We start from the raw sequence: 21154 nt of genomic DNA, 5'->3' as shown, positions 1-21154 counted from the left end.
TAGCCCTACAAGGACAGGAGAGGGCTCTCTCCGGGTCTATCTCAGCAGACAAGTTTTCAAAGGGGCTGAGATGACGGATAAAGAATATTGATTTTAGGCTAGTAAAGAGATATGAACATGGGTTTTAATGAATTATTGGGTTTTCTGGGCTGCATGGGGCAAAGAACAGCTTGAACAGGGAAATGCAATCAAAAACACAGATTATCTCTTGAGGCAAGGTAGGCAAGAAATTTAACAATTAAATTGAGATAAACGGAATGGCAAGACTGCTGAGAAGTCGAAAAGCGCATAGAAGATGGATCCTTGTCAAACAGAAGAAAGCATTAAATATGAACACTTCCTCAAGACAGAGCAAATAAATTGAATTCTGCCTTTCTCACTTAAAAGTATTCAACATAAATGATTATGAAATGAAACAGTAAAAATAACAAGGAACGTATGAGACAGAGAAGCAACATATGTCAAATGTCATACCACAGGAATATTAGGAGTCAGAGCTGTATTTTTTTATTGAATCCCTGTCAAAACTGTACAATGAAACTCTGTTTTTCTCCACGCACCGCTCTCAGAACTCTCCCTCTAACCTTTACAAAATGATTTTTAATACATTAAATAAACTCTGCTAGGGGAAAACAAATCGACCCCAAGACAAGGGATTTGTTTTATCATTATTAATAAATAAAACTAAAAAAAAACAATCAGCGCTTCTGAAGATAGAATAGCGCTCCTTCTTCTACTCGAATCTGTTGATAACTGATGAAGAGGTGGCATTACAAGTGTAAATCCCATTTACTGAAGATAAACATAGGCAATTGAATCTTGTTCTCTGTTGTGGCAAGTATCTACGATTTAAATTTAGCTTTGACTTTGACTTTTTACTTTACGTTTGCCTTTGGAAAAAACATTTTTAATAAAAAATAGTGGTCGTCTGGCCTGGTATGATCATCAAGTGCTCTGTAACAAAGGGCTTAGTGTACTCTCCATTGTATAGTGCTGCAGAATCATATAAGGATAAATCATCTTGATTATCCCTGTTACTGGATCTTGAAGGTTGAACTTCACAGTCCTCGATAACATGGCCCGAGGCTTCATTTTCTGCTATACTCATTGTTACTAGATCAGTGAGAGTATCGGCTTCATAGTGATCTGTATAGAGAAGTATTTGAATTGTTCTGATTGCCGAAATTTCTAGGAGTTCAGAGTTCTGGCATATACTCTCGATGTCCCTTAGTTTTCCAAAGTAAAGGTCTCTTTCCTTTTCCAAATTGTTAACTGCAACCTTCAGCTCTGCAACCTGTGTTGCAGCTGGGGATGGCAGTGGTGTATTCTTTGGAGCGTTTTTGCTTACATGTCCATTTGAATTTGGTCTAGAATTTGCTCGGCGACTATTATTAGAGGACGGAGTTGTAGGCCTGGACATTGCAGGTGCCTTTGTTGCACCCGTTGTCTGCGAATGGAGGATCAAAGCTGCTTTTCTATTTAGCTCTTTCCCTCCTTTGCATGTTTCTCTTCTCTCAACTGCATTATAACCATTCCTGCAGGTAAAGTTTCCAACATTTGTAGAATCACAGTATCGTTTCAACCATTGCATAAACTCAAGATTATCTAATGGCCTTCCTTTCACCAGCTTGTTTACTTCAATATGCTTGGATATCTTAAGCTTGTTGAGGACTTCTTGCAGCACCTTATAGTTCTGGATCATCTCATACTCAGATTTGGCTTCAAAATTGACCTGCCTCGAGATCACTCCATAGATATGCGAGGATTGCATACTCCGTCCCCATCTTCACTGGATATCTGTTGTAAGATTATCCCTTTAGCTCTTTGCAAATTGAAGGAGTCGATTTGATACGAGATTGGGCGCATAAATATAAACAGATTTTGTGCTGGACTGAGTGCGTAGCGCGCTATCCCAGTGCGTAGCGCACAGCCTGATGCGTAGCGCCTGTGTATTTTTACACTGGCCGCTGATGCCCAATGCGTAGCGCACACCTCCAATGCGTAGCGCACACTTTCAACGCTGTCCACGGGTATGTAATGTAGCTTCGGCCTTCCAAATTGCTCAAACACGATTTTGCCTCCACAACCATGGCAACTGAGAGCAAGCTGCCATCATTGTCATCACTCAGGCCGATTGCTAATCCTTACTGACTGTGTTGTAAAGAAAACTGGCCGCATGCACATGCTGTTCTTTAGTTGCATCACTTCCACCGCTTGCATTTCCGCCTATAATAGAAAGAGACAAACAGTATATGCAACATAATATTACAATGAACACTGCTAGAGATACATTGTGCACTCAACCCAGATAGTAAGCAATACATTCAGAACGTTCCCAACTACTTTAATATACTTCTACAAGTGTCCGGTTAACAAATCAAACCTCCATCGACCCATAATACCAGAAGCATTCAAGTCCTTAAATCGAAACCGCAGACCATTCCATTGAATTAAAACCCCACCAATATCTTCAGTATCAAAATCCACAGCGGGTGCTTCAATGCCATTCTCAACATCCATGGAATGTTCACTGCTACCTGAGCTTTTAAATTCATGTAACTCTCCATCGCGGAATTCCAGATTATCCTCCATTTCATGATCATCTTGCCCATAGGAATCATGCATTTCATCAGTGGCAGGGCTTTAAAATTGGTTCTGCATGGTCACAAACATCACAGAGACAAAGGTATGCTGCTTTATCAAGCACCAGCTTTGCAAGCTGGAAAGGAGTCCACTGGTAATGCACAACACATAGAATTTCCGAAGGATTATATGCTGCCTTGTATCTCATTTTCGGACAAGAGTGAATGTAGTAACCAAGATAGTAGTACTGAAGAGTAGGGCAGTGCTTTTGTGCTGCTTGCACCCATTTTATTTCCTCTAGAGCTGAATACTTCCCAAGTGATAAGAATGCCAAATCAGGATCCCAAAACATGTACTTGAAAGACATTTAGGTAATATATCAACCACACCGACAGCAACCAATCTACCATCAATCAAGTACTGCTGGTGAAATGAGCCAAAGCCATAAGGAGGAGCAGAGTTGTCATTCCTTGGTGGAACAAAAATAAGTGGAGTTTCCACAAGAAATATTTTGTAAGAACTCTCCCGTGTTTCCTCCGGTCTATCGTTATGCACCCTTATTTGATACTTCTTGTACAAGGCAAACTCTTCAGGATCAAATTTTGATCTTTTCATACGAATCTCCAGCTTGTGTTTTTCATGATGCTGAAAACTTTTATTATCATCAAAATCCTTGTCTCTTTTACAATTACCTCCAGTTTTCGTTGGAGATGGTAGATCATATTCCATAACAGGAAAATTTTCACAATGAAAACTCTGCATCGAATCCTCTGATACACTAACAGACATGAAATTGAGATGGCCATTGCACGCTTGTACAAGGAAACTAGAAAGTCCAAATGTTTCTAGTTTGGAAGCCAATTTCTTTGCTATTACCATGGGAGAAAGTTGTTCTGACATTTCTTTGTGACCTTTGACATCCAATGAAACATCAAATGCACTCTTTATGTTTCCTGGCACTAGCTTACGCCTCAGGCTGGCTGCAATTTGAAATGAGATACTATTGGTATATTCTACGTCTCTAGAAACTCCCTTCAATTTTTTCTTCATACCAGCTGTCAATCTTTTCACAGTTGTGAGGGGAAATTTAGTGTTAGCAGGTAATTCCCCACTTCCAACACAAGCCTTCAATGCAACAAGTCTTTAACTTTGGCATCCCAATCACGATACATGGTAAACCTTTCGATCTTTGAGAAGTACACTGGTAGCATGGCAGCGTATTTACAGAAAACAAGCTTGAAAATTTCTTTTCAAAACCGAGTTTTGAAGAAGAAATACCTTTGAGCACTTTGACGATGACAATCCTGAAATGAAAAATTATCGAAGCTCCCTTATGGCCTGCAAGTGTTATTGAAACATTCTGAGAACAAGCTATGCAAACATCTAAGCTGTGGTTGGTGAAGGCTGGTTGACATTAGCCTGCATATTTGAAAAGAGACTTTGATAGCCACCTGTCTGAATTGGACTCTAACAGAGGATTTGAGAAGACGGAGTCTAACAAACAGAACTATTCAATAGATGGCTCGTGCCATGCTAGATGAGTCTGGAACTCCTGCAACCTTCTAGGGTGAAGCTGCATTTGTTGCCATCATTATTCTCAACAAAACAAATGTTCAAGTAAACAACACTCAAACTCCACATGAACTTTGGTATGGTAAGACTCCAATAGTAAAATACTTCAAAATTTTTGGAAGTAAATGTTACATCAAAAGGACTAATGAAAATATTGGCAAGTTTGAACCTAGAGTAGATGAAGGCATTCTCCTTTGTTACTCTTCCCGAAGTAAAGGATATAAGTGTTATAATAAAAGACTAGGGAAAATTGTTGAAAGTATTGATGTTGTGGTTGATGAAGCAGGCAAAAATCCAAAGTAGGTAAAAACTGAAGAGTGGGAAGAAGATGAGGATTATCCTTTTGCATCAAATTAGACAATACTGAAGAAGAAGAAACCAATGAAGCACCAGAAGAGCAGATAACAACAGAGAAAATACTCCATCCAAATATGTTCAGAAAAATCATCCAGAGACTCAAATTTGGGGACAGAAAGAGGCAGGTGTGTAGACAAGAAGAACTATTACAGAAGCTTCAAGCTATCTAGAATTTCTTTCCTCTATTGAACCTCAAAATGTAAATGAAGCATGCAAAGATGAATGTTGCATTAAGGCCATGAATAAAGAACTTGAATAAATTGAAAATAATAATACTTGGGAATTAGTTCCTAGACCTCATGATAAGAATATAATAGGAACCAAATGGATATTCAAAAACAAGCTGAATGAAAATGGAGAAGATATTAGAAACAAGGCTAGACTTGTTTGTAAAGGATATGCTCAACAAGAAGGTATAGACTTTGAAGAAAATTTTGTACCAATTGCTATACTTGAAGCCATAAGAATGTTTCTTGCTCTTTCTAGCTTTTAGAACTTCAAAGTATACCAAATGGATGTAAAATATGCCTTTCTTGATAGAGACTTAGAAGAAGAAGTATATATTGAGCAACCAGATGGATTCATCCTTGGAAATGATCCAAAACTTGTATGCAGACTCAGAAAGGCTCTCTATGGTCTAAGACAAGCTCCAAGGGCTTGGTATTACCGTCTTGACAAATACCTCCATCAACAAGGTTTCACAAAAGGATCAGCTGATAGTAATCTATATACAAAGATTGACAATGATAAATTGCTAATACTTGTTGTGTATGTTGATGATATCATTTTTGGTAGCAATGAAGAAGCCATGAGTCAAAACATTGCTTTGGTAATGTAGAAATAATTTGAAATGTCCCGGCTTGGTGAACTCATATATTTTCTTAGTTTACAAGTTCAACAAAATAAAGATGGTATTTTTCTTTCACAAACCAAGTATCTCAACTAGATGTCGAAAAAATATGGCATGGAATATTCGAAACCAGTATGTACACCTATGGTAACACGATGCAGTCTTAGTTCAAATGATGAATCAATAGCAGTACATCAAGCAACCTACAGATCCATGATTGGCAGTGTTCTTTATCTAATAGGTACCCGACCAGACATCATGCATGCAGTGGGAATAGTTGGAAGATTCCAAGAAAATCCAAAGGAATCACACCTTCAGGTAGTCAAAAGGATCTTCAAATATCTTCAAGGAACTCAGAATTTTGGTTTATGGTATCCTAAGGATACAGATCTTACTCTTCATGCATATACAAATGTAGATTCAGCAGGAAGCGTGGATGATAGAAAAAGCACTAGTGGTGGTGCATTCTATATGGGTTCCAGATTAGTGTCTTGGTTCAGCAAGAAACAAATTTCAATTGCATTATCTACAGCTAAAGCAGAATATGTGGTTGCTGCATCTTGCTGCGCACAACTCCTTTGGATGATGCAAACATTGCAAGACATTTAGATCACATGTACTCTACCCATATCCATTCTATGTGATAATACAAGTGCAATTAGTATTTCAAAGAATCCAGTCATGCATTCCAAGACCAAGCACATACCTATCAAATATCATTTTCTCCATGAAAAAGTGCTTGAACAAAAGGTCAAATTGGAGAATGTTCCCTCCAAAGAACAGGTTGCTGATATATTCACCAAACCTTTGCCCAGAGAGACATTTGGATATCACAGACAGAAGCTAGGAGTAGTTGATGCATCATCTCGCTATTGAAACCTGTCTGGTTCAGAGAAAAGTGGTTGTACGCGAATTTCATGAAGCATATCTGCATACATATGCTGGTTGTTGTGGATATAATCGCGTATATGTTGGTTTGAAGAAAAAAGTGGGGCAGACTAAGGATGAGAAGAGTCTGATATGGGTTTGACAGTGATCATCTGGTATAGGTTAAGGGGGAGCATATACTTCTAATAATTCATTGTTGGCAATATCTTAGAAGATCTTGGTACAATTTCACAGTTTTTTTTTTATTCAGGTGGAGCAGATGTAGAGGGAGGTCATGGTTGCTAGTATGGATGGTGATTGACAGATGCTACTGATGATAGTTGTTGATAACTATCATAGCCTTGTTTTAGATATTTTGTCTCTATGTCATGTATATCTTTTATTATCAAGGTCATGTAACGACCTATTTTGTTTCCCAACTATGCATGGGATGGATGATGCAATGTTCTTGTTTTGACAATGTATAAACTTTTGGTATATCCCCACTTGGTTGGGAGATGGATGTATGTATGAGTCTTTGGTGATAGGAAGGTCATTTATGATGTATATAGTCATGTTCTTATTGTTGAACATCCTTTTACAGACATTGCTTACAGCCAGGGGAGCATGGACAACACATTTTAGCATGTACTCAGGGGGAGCATAACCCTTTGCCCTTGATGACAAAGGGGGAGAGTGACTTGGGGTTGCCATCAAGTCCAAAGGGGGATATTGTTGGCATTATGACATAGATTTGGTGCTATGACACAAGTGTTGTCCTTAATGGCAATTCACACAGATGACAGATCACAGTTTAGGCTCACAAAATGAAGAGAGAGAGGTATACACAGGTTCCCTATTGTCCAAGTTGCGTGTACATGCGAGTTAGTAGAACGAAAGGCACGTACAACGTACACATGCACTTTCATACAAAGAAAGGTGCGTACATGTTAGAAAACTAGTTTTGGTCTGTGGTATTTGGTCCATCGTATTTTGATCCATGGTATTGGTCCAAGGTATCCTTTCTAAAGTGTTGACCCCAGGTATTTGGTCCAAAGTATTGCTTCTAAGTGGTTTTGGACCATGGTATTGAGTAAGGCCTAAGAATATAAAAGGAGGAGAAGATCCTTAGGCAAAGTCACTCAAGCATTGCATATCTAATTAAGAATAAGATCTAGAATACAAGTCTTTGGGTTATGGTACATAGCTGGATCTGAATCAAGGATGAACTTGAGTGCTTGATGAAGGATAAATTCTATTGATGGGTCAAGATCTTAAGGCTTGAAGAGAAGTATCTTTATGTGGTTTTGATATTTTATAAATGGTGTATGTCGTAATCTGTAAATCTAATGATTTTGGTATACCTGATGTCTGAATAGTTGTAAAGGTTAAATCATCTTTTACAGATCTGTACACAGGTTCATTAAAACAAAGGCGCATATACACGTTGGTTCGACATTCCAAAAGTGTGTATACGTAGGTTTTCCTTGATACAAGTGCGTACGCATGCAGGTTCCTCACATTGAAGTAGCATACACCTTATAAAATATGTTTTAGCTAATTTTGATTGATGTTGCAGTGTTCTGGCTTGGGTTCTGGTTACTGTTACTGTATTCTGGTTACAACATTCAAAAAAGTGATTGTTTGATTCAGTTTTTGTTGGTGCAAAGGAGATTGATTGATGTAGATATATTTTGATGTTTGATTGATGTTATTGATGGATCCGGTCTAAAAATTTATGAAACGTGGTCCCTGGAAGAAAAGAGAAGGTTGTAGCCTTCTGTAGGTCAGCACCTACATACTAGTACATTAGCTAGTACAAGAGCTAGGGGGTTGTAGCTCCCTTCTAGGAGAAGATGGAGAACGAGAGAAGGTTGTAACCTTCTATAGGTACAAGCCTGTGTACTGGTATAAGACTACACCAGTACATAAATATTGTAAAAATAAGTTTCTTATTAAAAGAAAATAGAGATGAATTGCAACAGGTGCTTTTCACCCACATTGGGTTTCCACCTTATATCTTGTGTTCTTGTGTGTGATTGTCTGCTCTGCTTTTATTGTACCTAGTTACTGTTATATGGTTCTGATGCATAGATTAAAGATCAACATCTGATGAATTAACTAAATTATAAGTCTGCAGGATATACACTAGTTTCCTTAACTACAGTTGCGTATATATGCAAGTTTCATTAACAGAAGTAGCATATCCAAATCTGATTGTGAAAAGAAATATTATTGAATTGCTAATACTGATCTTATTATTACGTATTAAAAACTCAAAAAATGAGATTTTTTCCAGCAACATTGAAGGATAAAGCTCTTAAATGGTTAATGGGTTTAGGGACTAATTCAATAAGATCATGGAATGATATGTAAAAGATATTTCTAGAAAAATATAAAGATCATGATCTTAAAGAAGAAATCTTTGGAATGAATCAAATAGAAGATGAGAGTCTAGAGGATCTAATAGTGACGTTCATGTATAATATCAAGAGGGAAAAACTACATCATTTAGGATCCGACACATTAAAAACCCTCTTACTTAGAACAATTAGGGATGAGTGGATTGATATTCTTGATCTCATGAGTAGAGGTGATGTATATCAATTATCATTTGAAGAAATTTGTGAAACATGCAAACAATTATCAAGATGAAGGGCAATAGCAAGTCAATCATCATCAAGATTGGTGAGTCAAGCTAAACTTGGAAATTTGCTTAATAACTTTAAAACAGAAATTCTTAGCAGTCTGAGTGAATAAGAGCAAAAAGAAGATGTTGATATTCATGTTGTCCATGCAGAATCACATGATTTTAAATGTTTCTCCTCATTACCAAGGTTGAAGGAAGTTCACCAAGAGGATAATGGAGCAAGTCAATTGCCAATGCAACTATGTTGTGTAGCTCCAAGAGGACCATGGCAGCATACTCAACCTGACATGATGCAAAATCCTAATTCACAATTTCAAGCTTATGAATATCCATCTCAAAGTAAGTGGAACACACCCTTTCCTTGGCAACATTGGCCATCTCAACCCAAAAACCAATCTTGGCAACAGGGTTGACAAGGAACTTATGGGATCCATCCACAATATCCTCAATATTTTACTCAATATCCTCCATACCCAACTCCGTGTTATCCTTACCATTCACCTCCACCACAACCACATCCATCTCAAATAAACACTCCCACTCAACCACCTGTACCAACATTTCCAAACCTGCACATTGAAGTAGCTCAACCCACTTACAATGTTGAGGTAAAACACTTCCAAATATCTCCTGTCGATCTCAATGGTATTCATCTCAGTTCATGAAGAACATTACAAAAAAATGATTCTCTTAATGCCATTAAAGGAAAACATGCAGAAAAAGAAGATTCGAAAGAGAAGATTAAAGAACCATGGGCTACAGTTGATGAAGAACAAACATCAAAATTAGAGATTGAGAAAGCTCCCTTATGGTTACCAGTGAATCCTCCATTTATTCAAGAGAAAAATCAACAAAAAGGGGAAGATTTGCATTTCATGGTAGAAGAAGACATGAAGAATAATCCAGATAATCAAGAAAATCAAGGACATCAAAGCTATATTGAGGTTTGGTTCCAAAAAATCAACAAGATGGAGCATCACTCTCTTCTTCAACTATGCTTGATCCTTTCAAAGTCAAATCATAATCCAGGTACATTTCAAATCATATATTTCAAGCCCACACATCACTTTTTCTGTCAGCTTGATGTGAACATGGCTCCATTGGAATTATTCTTATACTTTAAAGTGATTTTGTTTTTCAAGTAGAGCAGGGTAAAAAAAATAAAAAATAAATAAGAGAAAAAAAGTAAAATACCATGTGAAAACCTCCTTTGAGGTGCCAGATATTTTCTCATTGATTTAAAAACTCCATGAGGAAGTCAATGGACTCGAAAAAAGAGAAAAACAGAGAAAAAGAAAAGATCCTAGGTGAAAACCTCATTTGAGGTGCCTAGGGAGACTTACTAATTGAAAACCTCATTGAGGTGGCTAGTAGGCCTAGAAGAAAAACAAAAGGAAAAGATAAAAATTCTTTGCTCCATGTATCTCTCTGATGAATGCATGTACTCTCCAACATCTGCAAGCAACAAATACAAGTGGTACCAAAAGAAAAAATTTGGTCAAGCCTAGTCAAAAGAAGTCAAATTTTGACTTTCTCCTCCTTTGCTCAAATGCTCCAACAAGGCCAAGGCCATACCAATCCATCACCCTCATCTATTTCCACCATCCACCCATTATTCTCAAGCTTTTCCAATTCTGTTTGCTTGTTGTCCTAAAAAACTACACGAATGCTTTGTTTTACTACAGGAAACAAAAATATATAGAGAAAAAAATTATCTTTTCCATAACTTAAAAACCATGAATCCACTTACCAATCGGTTTCAGGGGGAGATGCATATGGATGATGGTAACATGCTCAAGAAATTTTAAAAATTTTTAGTGCATAGTTTTCGAGAAATCGGCCTCCATCACCTACAACCATTTTTGAATTTTCTAGATATCCGTGCATCCATTCAAAAATTTGTTTCATGGGGAGATGCATATGGATGATGGTAACATTCCCAAGAAATTTCAGCAAATTCTACTGCAAGGTTTCTAAGAGATCAACCTCCATAACCTTCAACCTTTTTTAGTTTTTCTCGTATTCGTGCATCCATTGGACAATATTTTATTATGGGGAGGTGCATGATGATGATGGAAACATGCTCAAAAAATTTCAGGTCACTCCATTCTACCATTTGAGAGATATGGACAAAACAAGTCTACTACAAGAGGTTGTCCTAAATTATTACAGGATCTCTACAGGAAGTTTTGAATTACTATAGGATCTCTACAGGAAGGCGGATAAGAAGCTACAAGAGGTAATATGATGGATAAATCGATCAAAAGGTCAGTTAGTATTTAGGGAAGGTTGATATAGGTCCCCAACACCTGCACATCAACAAAAAGACAACCCATCATCAAAATGAGATCAACAAAAAAAAAGGCAGTCAAGAAGATGTACCTGAGTCATTAGCAGCACAACAACATCAACTCAGCAGCAGCATGCATGCCTCTCCAACAGCCATCAGGTAGGTACATGTATGAAATATTCTTGACCTCTTCTCTTGAGCATATTATAGTCACAAATTTGTTGTCAATGCATGAGAGATGAGGTTTTCTAAGCTAAGGATGGGTCAGTAGTCTCATCCGCCTTCAACTAGTTAATTGCAACTCATTCCTTCAATCATGCAATGTTGAAAAGTCAAACTATAAAGGGTGATGATTTCAAGGAATGAGGACAACAGTTAAAAGAAGAAATTTTTACAAAGGCCAAGTCACCACAACACTCCAAGCCCTCCATCCACTTCATATTCACTATATATCCATCATTCATCCATCACATTTCATAATTTCAAGAACAAACCCTAAACTCTGTCTCACCCTAAAAATTTCTTGGAAAAAAACAAACAGAGCATACTCTCCATTTTCACAAACCTGCACTACTCTCTCTGAGCCCTAGCATCATCCTCCAAACCCTCTACATCATTTCTCATCACTACCATATAGTTTAAAGACTCTGAAAGAGAAGGAATGGATGTTACAAGAAAACAAAATGTTGCTACAAGAAGGAAGAAAGGAAGAATTGGTGCTACAACTAAAAAAGACAGTGCCTAAGACAAACCTAATCAAAACAGAAAACTCTAAGGCCATTAAGAAATCATCTAGGCCACAAAAGAAAAGAAGAAAGCAAGCTAATGGTCTCAAAAAACAATGACCTTTCCTTGCACAAATATTTTTTTGGGCTTGTCCTTGCGGAACTTACAACGGAGATTCTTAATGCACAAGAGGGAGGCCACGATGGCCATGAATGAGGCACAATGAGGTCACTAAGTTGCTTAGAGGATGAGCAACACTTACAGCAGGGGGGGCTCTAAATTAGACATATATTAAGGCCCATCTAACTATCCTTCAGCACATTAAACCTCTCTTTTTTCATTAGATAATGTATTTTTAACTTTAATATATTTATTAGAATTTTTTATTAATAATTTCATATTTGTGCATAATATTATTTATTTTTGTTGAATATTATGAGAATATTGGACAGATTATGAATATTTGGAGGAAGAGATAATTTAGGGACTTGCTCCCTACAACAGGAGGATAAATATTAAATAACAAATCAACAAGATATTATGGAATTATGGCATATTTTATGTAACTCTAATGATTGAGAAAATCTAGGAATGTGTTCCCTGCTATTTAATGCAAATTCCTAGTATTGGGAATTAGATCCACTAATCAAGGGATTTTGGTGGGGAAAGCTTCCTCCTTTCATGGGGAATGATTCCTAATCATTTTTTATAAGTACCAATTTGAATTTTCCTCTAGGGAGAGATTTGTATTAGTCTTCTTGTGGAGAGAACTAGTATTTTTACAGCTCCATTGTGTTTTCTTGCAGGGATGTAATTGTATTGATGAAAATAATGAAGATTGGTGTCATGTTCATCTTTTAAATAATTTTCTCCTCCATAGAACTCTAAGTTTCCTTGGGCTTCGTGATCCCAGGAGCGTCAGAGCCCTTTTGTATCATTTTCTTTTTTCTTTTCACTTCTTATTCACGTGCATCTCTTGTTCTTATTTCTTTCCATTTATGCATTTAGTATTAGTGATTTCTTGTTGCAGAATTGGGTTAAATGGTTGATGTAAGTTATCTTGCATGATCAAAAGCATCATTACATCCTTGGAAGAGCTTTGGAATTTCATAGTAATCATTGAGCTACTTGGATTTGTCTCTTATTCCCAAATCTAGATTTCTGGAACTCCTTTGTAGCAAAGAACAATAAATTTTTGCTATTATTTTAAAGCATGCTAACGAGATTAAATAGAGTTGGTTCCACTTACATTAGATAAAAAATACATTATATTTAATAACAAAATTTACCCCATTGCATTTGTGCTTGATTAGGTTAGGCATTTGATAGATTTACTAGCTCACTAGTTTTCGAATTTCTGATTTTTAGACTAAGTAATTTTCTATTATTTAATAAATCTTTCCCATGTATAGATGAATTTGTAGATTGATGCAAACAATAACGTGTGTTGTTGTAGGAACTTATACATTACAGGGAGACATCATCTCATTCGCCTCATCCAAGCCTCATCCACCCATGTCGCCAAAGAAAGAATTGTCATTTCCATTGAGAAAACCTACCCATCTTGAAGCCCTTGCTTGAGTTTTGGGTAGTTTCTACCACTTCCTTGCCTTATTCTTCCATTCTCCACCTTTCCCGAGCTCCATTCCACCTTCTAGTCAACTTCCTAAGCTTTCGGCCTACTTTTTGTAATAAAATAGGGGATTGTGTAGACATCGTGTAGGAACTAGTACTTCCTGTAGACATCATGTAGGAAAACCTGTAGTGGCGTGTTTTGAGCCTGGATTCAGAAAAATCATCACTAGAATCCAGAATTAGGCCCCCACTTTCCCTCCAAGCCAACTGAACCATTGTAATCTTTTTCCTCCACACTTGTCTCCCCTGCCAAAGAACCAAGCAAGATTAGAATTTACATTTTTCAAGAAAAAACATAAAAAGGACAAAGTTATCTTATATTTATTCACACACACAACAGTTAGCACTCTCTAGATCATATTCCATACTAGGTTAGTTTAAATCATCACATGTGATAAATAGGGTTATGTTAGGTTTCTTTTACATTTAGTTCATGATCTTCATGCAATTAGAATATGTTTCTTTCCTTGTACTTTATTTCTCGCAATAGGTCAGGGTTTCCATTTCAGTTCATTTTCTGCAATTAGTTTAGGATTTGATTTCAGTACGTGCACTCCATTACTTCATGACAAAAAAGGAAGGACACATTGTATGCTACACATATAGTGTCGATACCTCTTAAGTTTGTATGAACACGAGGTTGATAATGAAATTCAGGAGCCTTGGGAGTTGCAGCATTCTTGTTGCAATATTGAGGCTCATCAAGAAGTAAAAGGAAGAGAAGGAAAGTGAAAGAGGGCATTGGGATTGGAATCTATATCAGATTTTATTGCATATACAAAGTTTCATGTAGGTTTCCTTCACAAGTTTTGGCATGCATGGCATATGCATGTGGTTTGTTGGTTGTGATTTCTTATTGGCATGGAGGATTTCCTGGATTGACAGTGGATTGTCTAGCCTTGGTATTTCCTAGATAGCCATGGTGCTTGTGGGTTTACATTCATTGTTTGTCTTTGGTTGGTTCTCATGTTTCCTTAGCTTGGGTTGATTTACTAGCTCTTGGGGCCTTGGTGGGACAAACACTCTGGAGCCTTGTAACAAATTGGGTTGAGTTACTAGTCCTGTACCCTTTGTTGGACAAATGCTCTGGAGCCCTTGGTGGGTTGAGTTACTAGTCTTGGAGCCTTGGTTGGAATAAACACTCTAGGGCCCTAGATGGATGGTATACAAACCAATCTAATGATGGTTTTGTGATGCCTAACCGTGACGTGGAATCACTATTTGATTGGTTGATGTGGATGGTCTCTGGAAGCCCTAGATGAGTTTTGATTGAAGTGTTCTAAGAGATCTCACATTCATTCTTGGAATATGGCACGAGGGTGACTAACTAAAGAGAGGTTTGGATTAGCCATTCTATAGTTGGGTGGAATGTGGAAGTCCCATCTTGTGTTTGGATTTTTAATCATTAATGAAAGGTTATTTATCCTTGTATTTTTGTGAGCGTTTTGATGGATATTATGTGGTCTACGTCGTTGTACTTTCATGCATATTTATGTTGCTATTACGTTGGTTATGTATGTGTTTTATGACAACAATTATGTATACTTTTCACCATGTTTTTACTTGATATTGAATGGTCAATGTATCTATGACCTAATGGAGGGAATGGCAGTTGATGTGTTGAGGCACTAATGGTTCTTAGCGATTCTCAGCTAAGCATGAGATCCTTATGCTCAGAGATGTTATTTACACTTGTAGTTTACATATTCGTGACATGTTTGTCAAAATGCCTATCATGGCTAGTAGGGATCTAGTTAAGGGTTCATTGAAGCATTTGATTTAGCACTATAATTTCCATGATATTTTTCTTCTCTGAACGTGTCATGAAATTCTGGGCAATGATTTGGGCTCTGGGCCTAAAAACGTTTTTCAAATCTTGTGGATGCTGGCATAGCGCTAACAAATTTATTCTCTGGACGCTGGTAGGCAAGCTTGTGAGAGTGACTTTGGGCTTCAGGACGTCGTCATGCCTATAGCATGAGAGTGGCTAAGGCTTAAATTGTCCAAAATTTCAGTGGGACCCATGGGTAAGCTATCTGAAGTGTTGGATTGGGTCATGAGGGTCCTTAAGCTGATATTGAATGTTTATATGGCGTGTTTCATTGCACTTCCTTAACGTGACTTAGGAGGTTGAATCATATCATAGTGGTCTCTTGTCACATGTTTACCCCGGCTAGCCGTTTGCTTGGGTAGATGTGGGAGGAGGGTGTTACATTTATAAATCAAAGCATTGAGTTCTATGTAAACAAAATAGAATGAAGTGGTCAAATCCACCTTCACACTCGTTCTGGTATCTAAATAATGCATTTTATTCATAGGGCATAACTATGTAAACATATATGTGAAAAATTGAAAATAAACCGATTTAAAAAACTAATAAAATTTCATGCCATCCTAATACTCCAATAGACTTTAATTTCTTAGTGTTTGACTTTGACACATGGCATGTACTAAGTGCAAGTATATGAAGACAATCTTTCTAGTACAACACACTACATAATGAAACAATATTGTACAAATTGATAAAAAAGTCTAAATGCTTTTACTTAGTGGACCCAATGCATTTTTCATGATGGATTTAATGTATCTATCAATGATGCATTATATATATATATATATATATATATATATATATATATATATATATATATATATATATATATATATATATATATATATATATATAATGTTTTAAATAGTTATGCACAATACATGTTAGACTATGTTATATATATAGTTAAATATGTTATGTCAAATAACTTTATGTTACCATAAATGCTTATAGATTTATCACGGATATATATATATATATATATATATATATATATATATATATATAAATATATAAATATATAAATATAATAGTAAGATTGTATGCCTAGTTATATAGTTATGTTATGAACTATCTAGTTATAATTATGTTACATCTTATAAACCATATATAAAAAACTATAATATATCTAGCTATGTGATATGTTATAATTTATAATAGTTAAATGTATATAGGTATATTTAAATAATTATATAGTTATATTTTCATAGTTATGTTATATGTGTGGGGAAAATAAATTTATGTTGTGCATGTTAAATAATATAGAGTGCTACGTTATGTTATGTTGAATAACTTTACGTTATGAACTAAATAGTTATAGAATTATGTTATGTTATAACTATATATAGTTAAATATTATATATAATGAAGTTAAATATTTTGTTATATATAGCTACATTATATTTATATATATATATATATATATATATATATATATATATCTTTTAGATTTTTTACTTTGAAGATTAATATGTATTTTTTTTTGTAATTTTGGTGGGACTACATCTTCATCATGTCCAATCTGTCACCTCGATCAATGCGAGAAATTGAACCATTGACTCCACATCAAAGAGTGTATTAACAGAGCACTCGATCATAGTCTATCCAAGAATCCATGGATGATTAATGTTTTATTTTTAAAACTAGAATCATACTATATTTATTATTAAAAAATATTTAAAATATAAATTAATTTAAATTTAAAATAAAAATTATTATTTTATAAATAGAGGTTCAATATGAGCAGCCATATTCATCATGTCAATCTCAACCTCCTAATTTACTTATTTATTGGTTATAATTTTATGGTTTTCTGTTGGAGTTTCTTGAGGTATATTTTAGGTCATATTTGTTAGAAATTTAAAATACATTTTAAATAACAAAAACTAAAAAAAAAAGAATTGAAAATTTATTTCACAAAATTCCTAAATAACTTTAAAACCTAAAATAATTAGAAAACATAATTTTAGTATTCATAATAATAGAATGCACATTTAATAAACAAAACATTGCAAGTAAGAAAAATAATTAAAACCTAAATTATATTTTTTGGGTGGTTTTGAAGCATTTTTTAGGTTGTTATGAACGTTTTTTTTAATATTTTTTTTTGGTTTTATAGGTTGGTTTTGTGGTTTTCTAAGTTGATTTGAAATAATTTTTTTATGGCTTTTTGTGGTTTTCTAGGTTAGTTTTGTGATTTTCTAAGTTGTTTTAAAGGGTTTTTGTGGTTTTCATGGTTTTTGTATGGTTGTTTTTTTGTAATTTGTTTATTTTTGAAAAAAAATTAAAAAAAAAAGTCTAAAAAGACATAATTCCTACCTTTGTTTCAGTATCTAAGAGATTGGTAGGGTCATTATAGAGATTGGTTTAAACACTCCATGCTTTAAGTGCTCGATCAAGCTCTAATACTCTTGGTCGAGCTACCTAAACACTCTCATTCAAGCTCTAATATGTCCTATAGTCTGTGCAAATTGAGCATGTAGACTATAGGTGGGATATTTAATAAAAAGAATGACTCGATCGAGCCATAATTCTCAATCAAGCGGTAGAGTTCGATTGAGACATAAAGTTCAATCAAGCATTTATTTTTAACCCTTGATCGAGTTATGATTTTAGTGACCAAGGAGTTTGATCGAACTCTTAAAAGAGGCTCAATCAAGTGCTTAAATTTTTCAATTGAGCCATCTTTTCTCCACCTAAACACACCCTCTCTTGCCAAAAAGTTCAAGACAACTCCTTTCCTTCACCTTGGATGATGATGCAAATATAGAGGAGTGAGACCTATGGCTTGTTAGATACTAAAAAATTCCAAACCTCTTTATTTTTCCCTCTCTGTATTCACTCTTAACTACTCTACTCATTTAAGGAACAAAATGCACTCAAATAGAATGAAACCCCTTTTCCTCATAGTGACTAGTTATCACACAACCTGATAGACAACTAAGGATTAAATTTAACCATTCAACCATAATTATGGATTACAAATTGACTCTTCTAGACTCTTCATCATCATGGTCATGTGGTTATCCCATTTTGCATGAGTAATAGGGTTAACGTAGCATCCTCTCAAATCATGGTGGTAAAAATAGGAAGGTGAAATTTGTAGTGGCATAAATTTTGATTATTGTCTGTATATAAGGTATTTCTTAAATTTTGTAAATGTATCTAAGTGTAGAATAGTGTCAGAGGGACTTGCATTAGAAATAATTTTTGGACCCTAAAAATATTCAAGAAATTCCTCAAACTGTCTAAGGAAGGTTTAACACCCCCAAAGTGTCTAAGGAAGGTTTAACACCCCAATTCACTATGCTAGAGCATAGAGGTAGAAATAGTTATGTCAGTTGATTCCTCTAATCTTTCCACTGTAAAAGAATCAATATGGATGAAAAATAATATAATGATCCAATTGGGATGATGCCTCCCAATGTTTGGGGGCTTTTGGTACACAAAATTTTTATACAACAAAATGATCTCCTCATCAACTCAGAGGTGAAAGACATGATGAATGAAGCAAAGACCACAATTACAAGCCTTGATTCCACACTAATGCTGGTTGTACACTAACAACCTACTTTATAAGGCTTTTTACCAAGCTTGGAGGTGCGTTAGTGACCCTACTAAAGCATGTTTCTAGTTAGGTGACATCATTAGTGAAACTAAAAGAAGTTCCAAGGGTCAAACCAATGAATTGACTCACAAATATCTGGATATTTGTCCCTAAATTTACCCAAGGAAAGCAAAGAAACATCCAAAAATAACCTATTTGGAGAAATTCTAATTTGAGAAAAGGAGGAAAATGGGAAAGAGCTGAAAAGTAGAGAAAGTTCATTGATTTTGCCCTAATGAACTCTATGAGGAACTTGGCAACCCTAACTTGATTGCTATATAAGCAATTAGAGGGTCATTGTGAAAGGGGTCAGAGAATTTTGAAGGATAGCCTACTAAGCTGTTGTGAAGTGTCACATACTTGAAGAAGTGAGCTAGAAGAGAGAGAGAGGGAGAGAAGCAGAAGGGGCAAGGGAAGACTAATACAACGGATGGTTATAATCACTCTTCCATTATTAATATAGAACTATAGTTGTGTTCCCTACTCCATGGTGTTGGTAACATTGTTCATTAAGTTGTTCATTAGATACTTGTTTAGATGAGTAGTTTAGTTGTATGCAAATATATGTTCATTGTGCATTCATATATTGGTTTTCAAGGTTGTATGCGGTGATTGTGTTTGCCTTTCCTTTGTGCAGGAATTGATTTGGAGTTGGCTTTGAAGGAGTTCTTCTTGGCTGCATTGAGATCTCCAAACAAATCTAGAAGGAGACTTGAAGTAATCCTCTTTCCATACTTTGTTAATTAATATTGATAGATGAACATGTGTATAAATTGGTAGCATCTATAAATAATCTTATAGTCTTAGATCTCCCTACTCTTCAGCAATCCTTTTTTTGATCCACCAAATATCTTGCTGCATCATACTAGTATACACTCATCTCAGAAACTAATCTTGGAAACCCTCTTTTTGATATATTTCCCACACTAACGCATGTTAGCAGGCTACACAGAGCTTTATAAAGCACTGTGCCTATTGACAGGGAGCGTTAGTGGGCCTGCTAACTCTCTGTAGCCATTGTTACAGAGCGTTAGTCTCCCATTAGCTTGATTTTCAACAGTGTCTGTGGACCAAAAGGGATAGGGAATCTTCTCATGGGCTGAAATAAAATCTATAACTGTATTATGTCAGCAAAATTGGTGCCCTAGAAATTTATTTTTAGGAAAAAAAATTTGGTTTTTCTCTCTTAAAAACATTTTTTCTGAAAGAAAGACTGATAATTTGTATTCATCCTTCTGTTTAAATAATTGTGAGTTGCTTCATTTTGGTTTCAAGTAGTTGTTATGAAATAATGGAAAAGAATATTTTGGTTATGCATGTGTTGAAACACAATAGATGTGTTATCACTGAAAATAGTGTAGTCAAAAATTTTTAGCCTGGCTTAAAGAGTGGGTGTTTTCGCAGCGCCAGAATTATTTTTAGCAGTTTCGCAGCGCTACCTGTTTGCGTGGTTTCGTAGCGTGCTACGAAATTGGGAATTGGTTCGAGTTTTCAGCGAAGGTCCAAATCCTAGCATGCTTATTGTATAGAGTTTTGCTTCCCTCCAGGAATGTTGATGAGAGCAATGACAGTATGTCCAAGGAGGACACAATTCACACACAGGCAATTGCAAGTATGCAAAAGACAACTGCAGATAGCTGCACTCCCATTTTATTGGAGGTTCCGATGTCACTTTCATGACTAAGCTGGTTGGCCATGATAACAAGCCTATTCGAGGAATTGCTTTTCTTTCACATTTAGGCTCTGCCAAACTCTATTCTGTTGGCCGACATAATAAGCTTATAGCCTGGGACTGCCATACAGGACAGGGAACAAATATCCCCTTAGGCGACGACAGTGGAGTTGGATGCCTTCTAAGTGAAGGTCCGTGGCTTTTTGTCGGCCTTCGTAATGCTGTCAAGGCTTTGAATACCGTCAACTTGACAGAGCTATTATTAGACAGCCCTGTTGGCATTATGATTCAGGTGTTGTACTTGATGGCAAACGCCTTCAGGTGGTAAATCAAGAAGGACGCAGGAAATTTTGTTTAGCAAGCGCGTCCCCGCAGGTATTCCATACAGATCCCGCGTCTAGGGACGCCGGCCAGCCGTTCAGAAGGTGCGTCCGCCCAGTGCACACATTTCAAGGTAGAGAAAAACTCGTGGGGGCTTCTTGTGTGGTATCTAGCCGACGGTTGCGTGTTTCTC

At 36.0% G+C, this 21154-nt stretch overlaps 1 protein-coding gene and 1 pseudogene across 1 annotated transcript; both read right to left on the bottom strand.

The window, feature by feature from the left end:
* Positions 1–907: 907 nt before the first annotated feature.
* Positions 908–1771, bottom strand: LOC149220828 (microtubule-associated protein RP/EB family member 1C-like). Its single transcript, XM_089387217.1, has one exon. The coding sequence runs from the start codon at positions 1769–1771 to the stop codon at positions 908–910; it is 864 nt and encodes a 287-aa protein (XP_089243343.1).
* Positions 1772–2121: 350 nt separating this feature from the next.
* On the bottom strand, positions 2122–20922 carry LOC149220827 (arginyl-tRNA--protein transferase 2-like; annotated as a pseudogene).
* Between the last annotated feature and the right edge of the window lie 232 nt (positions 20923–21154).

Source organism: Pinus tabuliformis, chromosome Q (genome assembly GCF_031772625.1).
Source record: "Pinus tabuliformis cultivar Carrire ecotype Pingquan chromosome Q, CPIR1, whole genome shotgun sequence".
NCBI classification, from domain to species: domain Eukaryota; kingdom Viridiplantae; phylum Streptophyta; class Pinopsida; order Pinales; family Pinaceae; genus Pinus; species Pinus tabuliformis.
The sequence above is the reverse complement of the archived record's forward strand: the minus strand, read 5'-3'. Positions and strand labels throughout refer to the sequence as shown.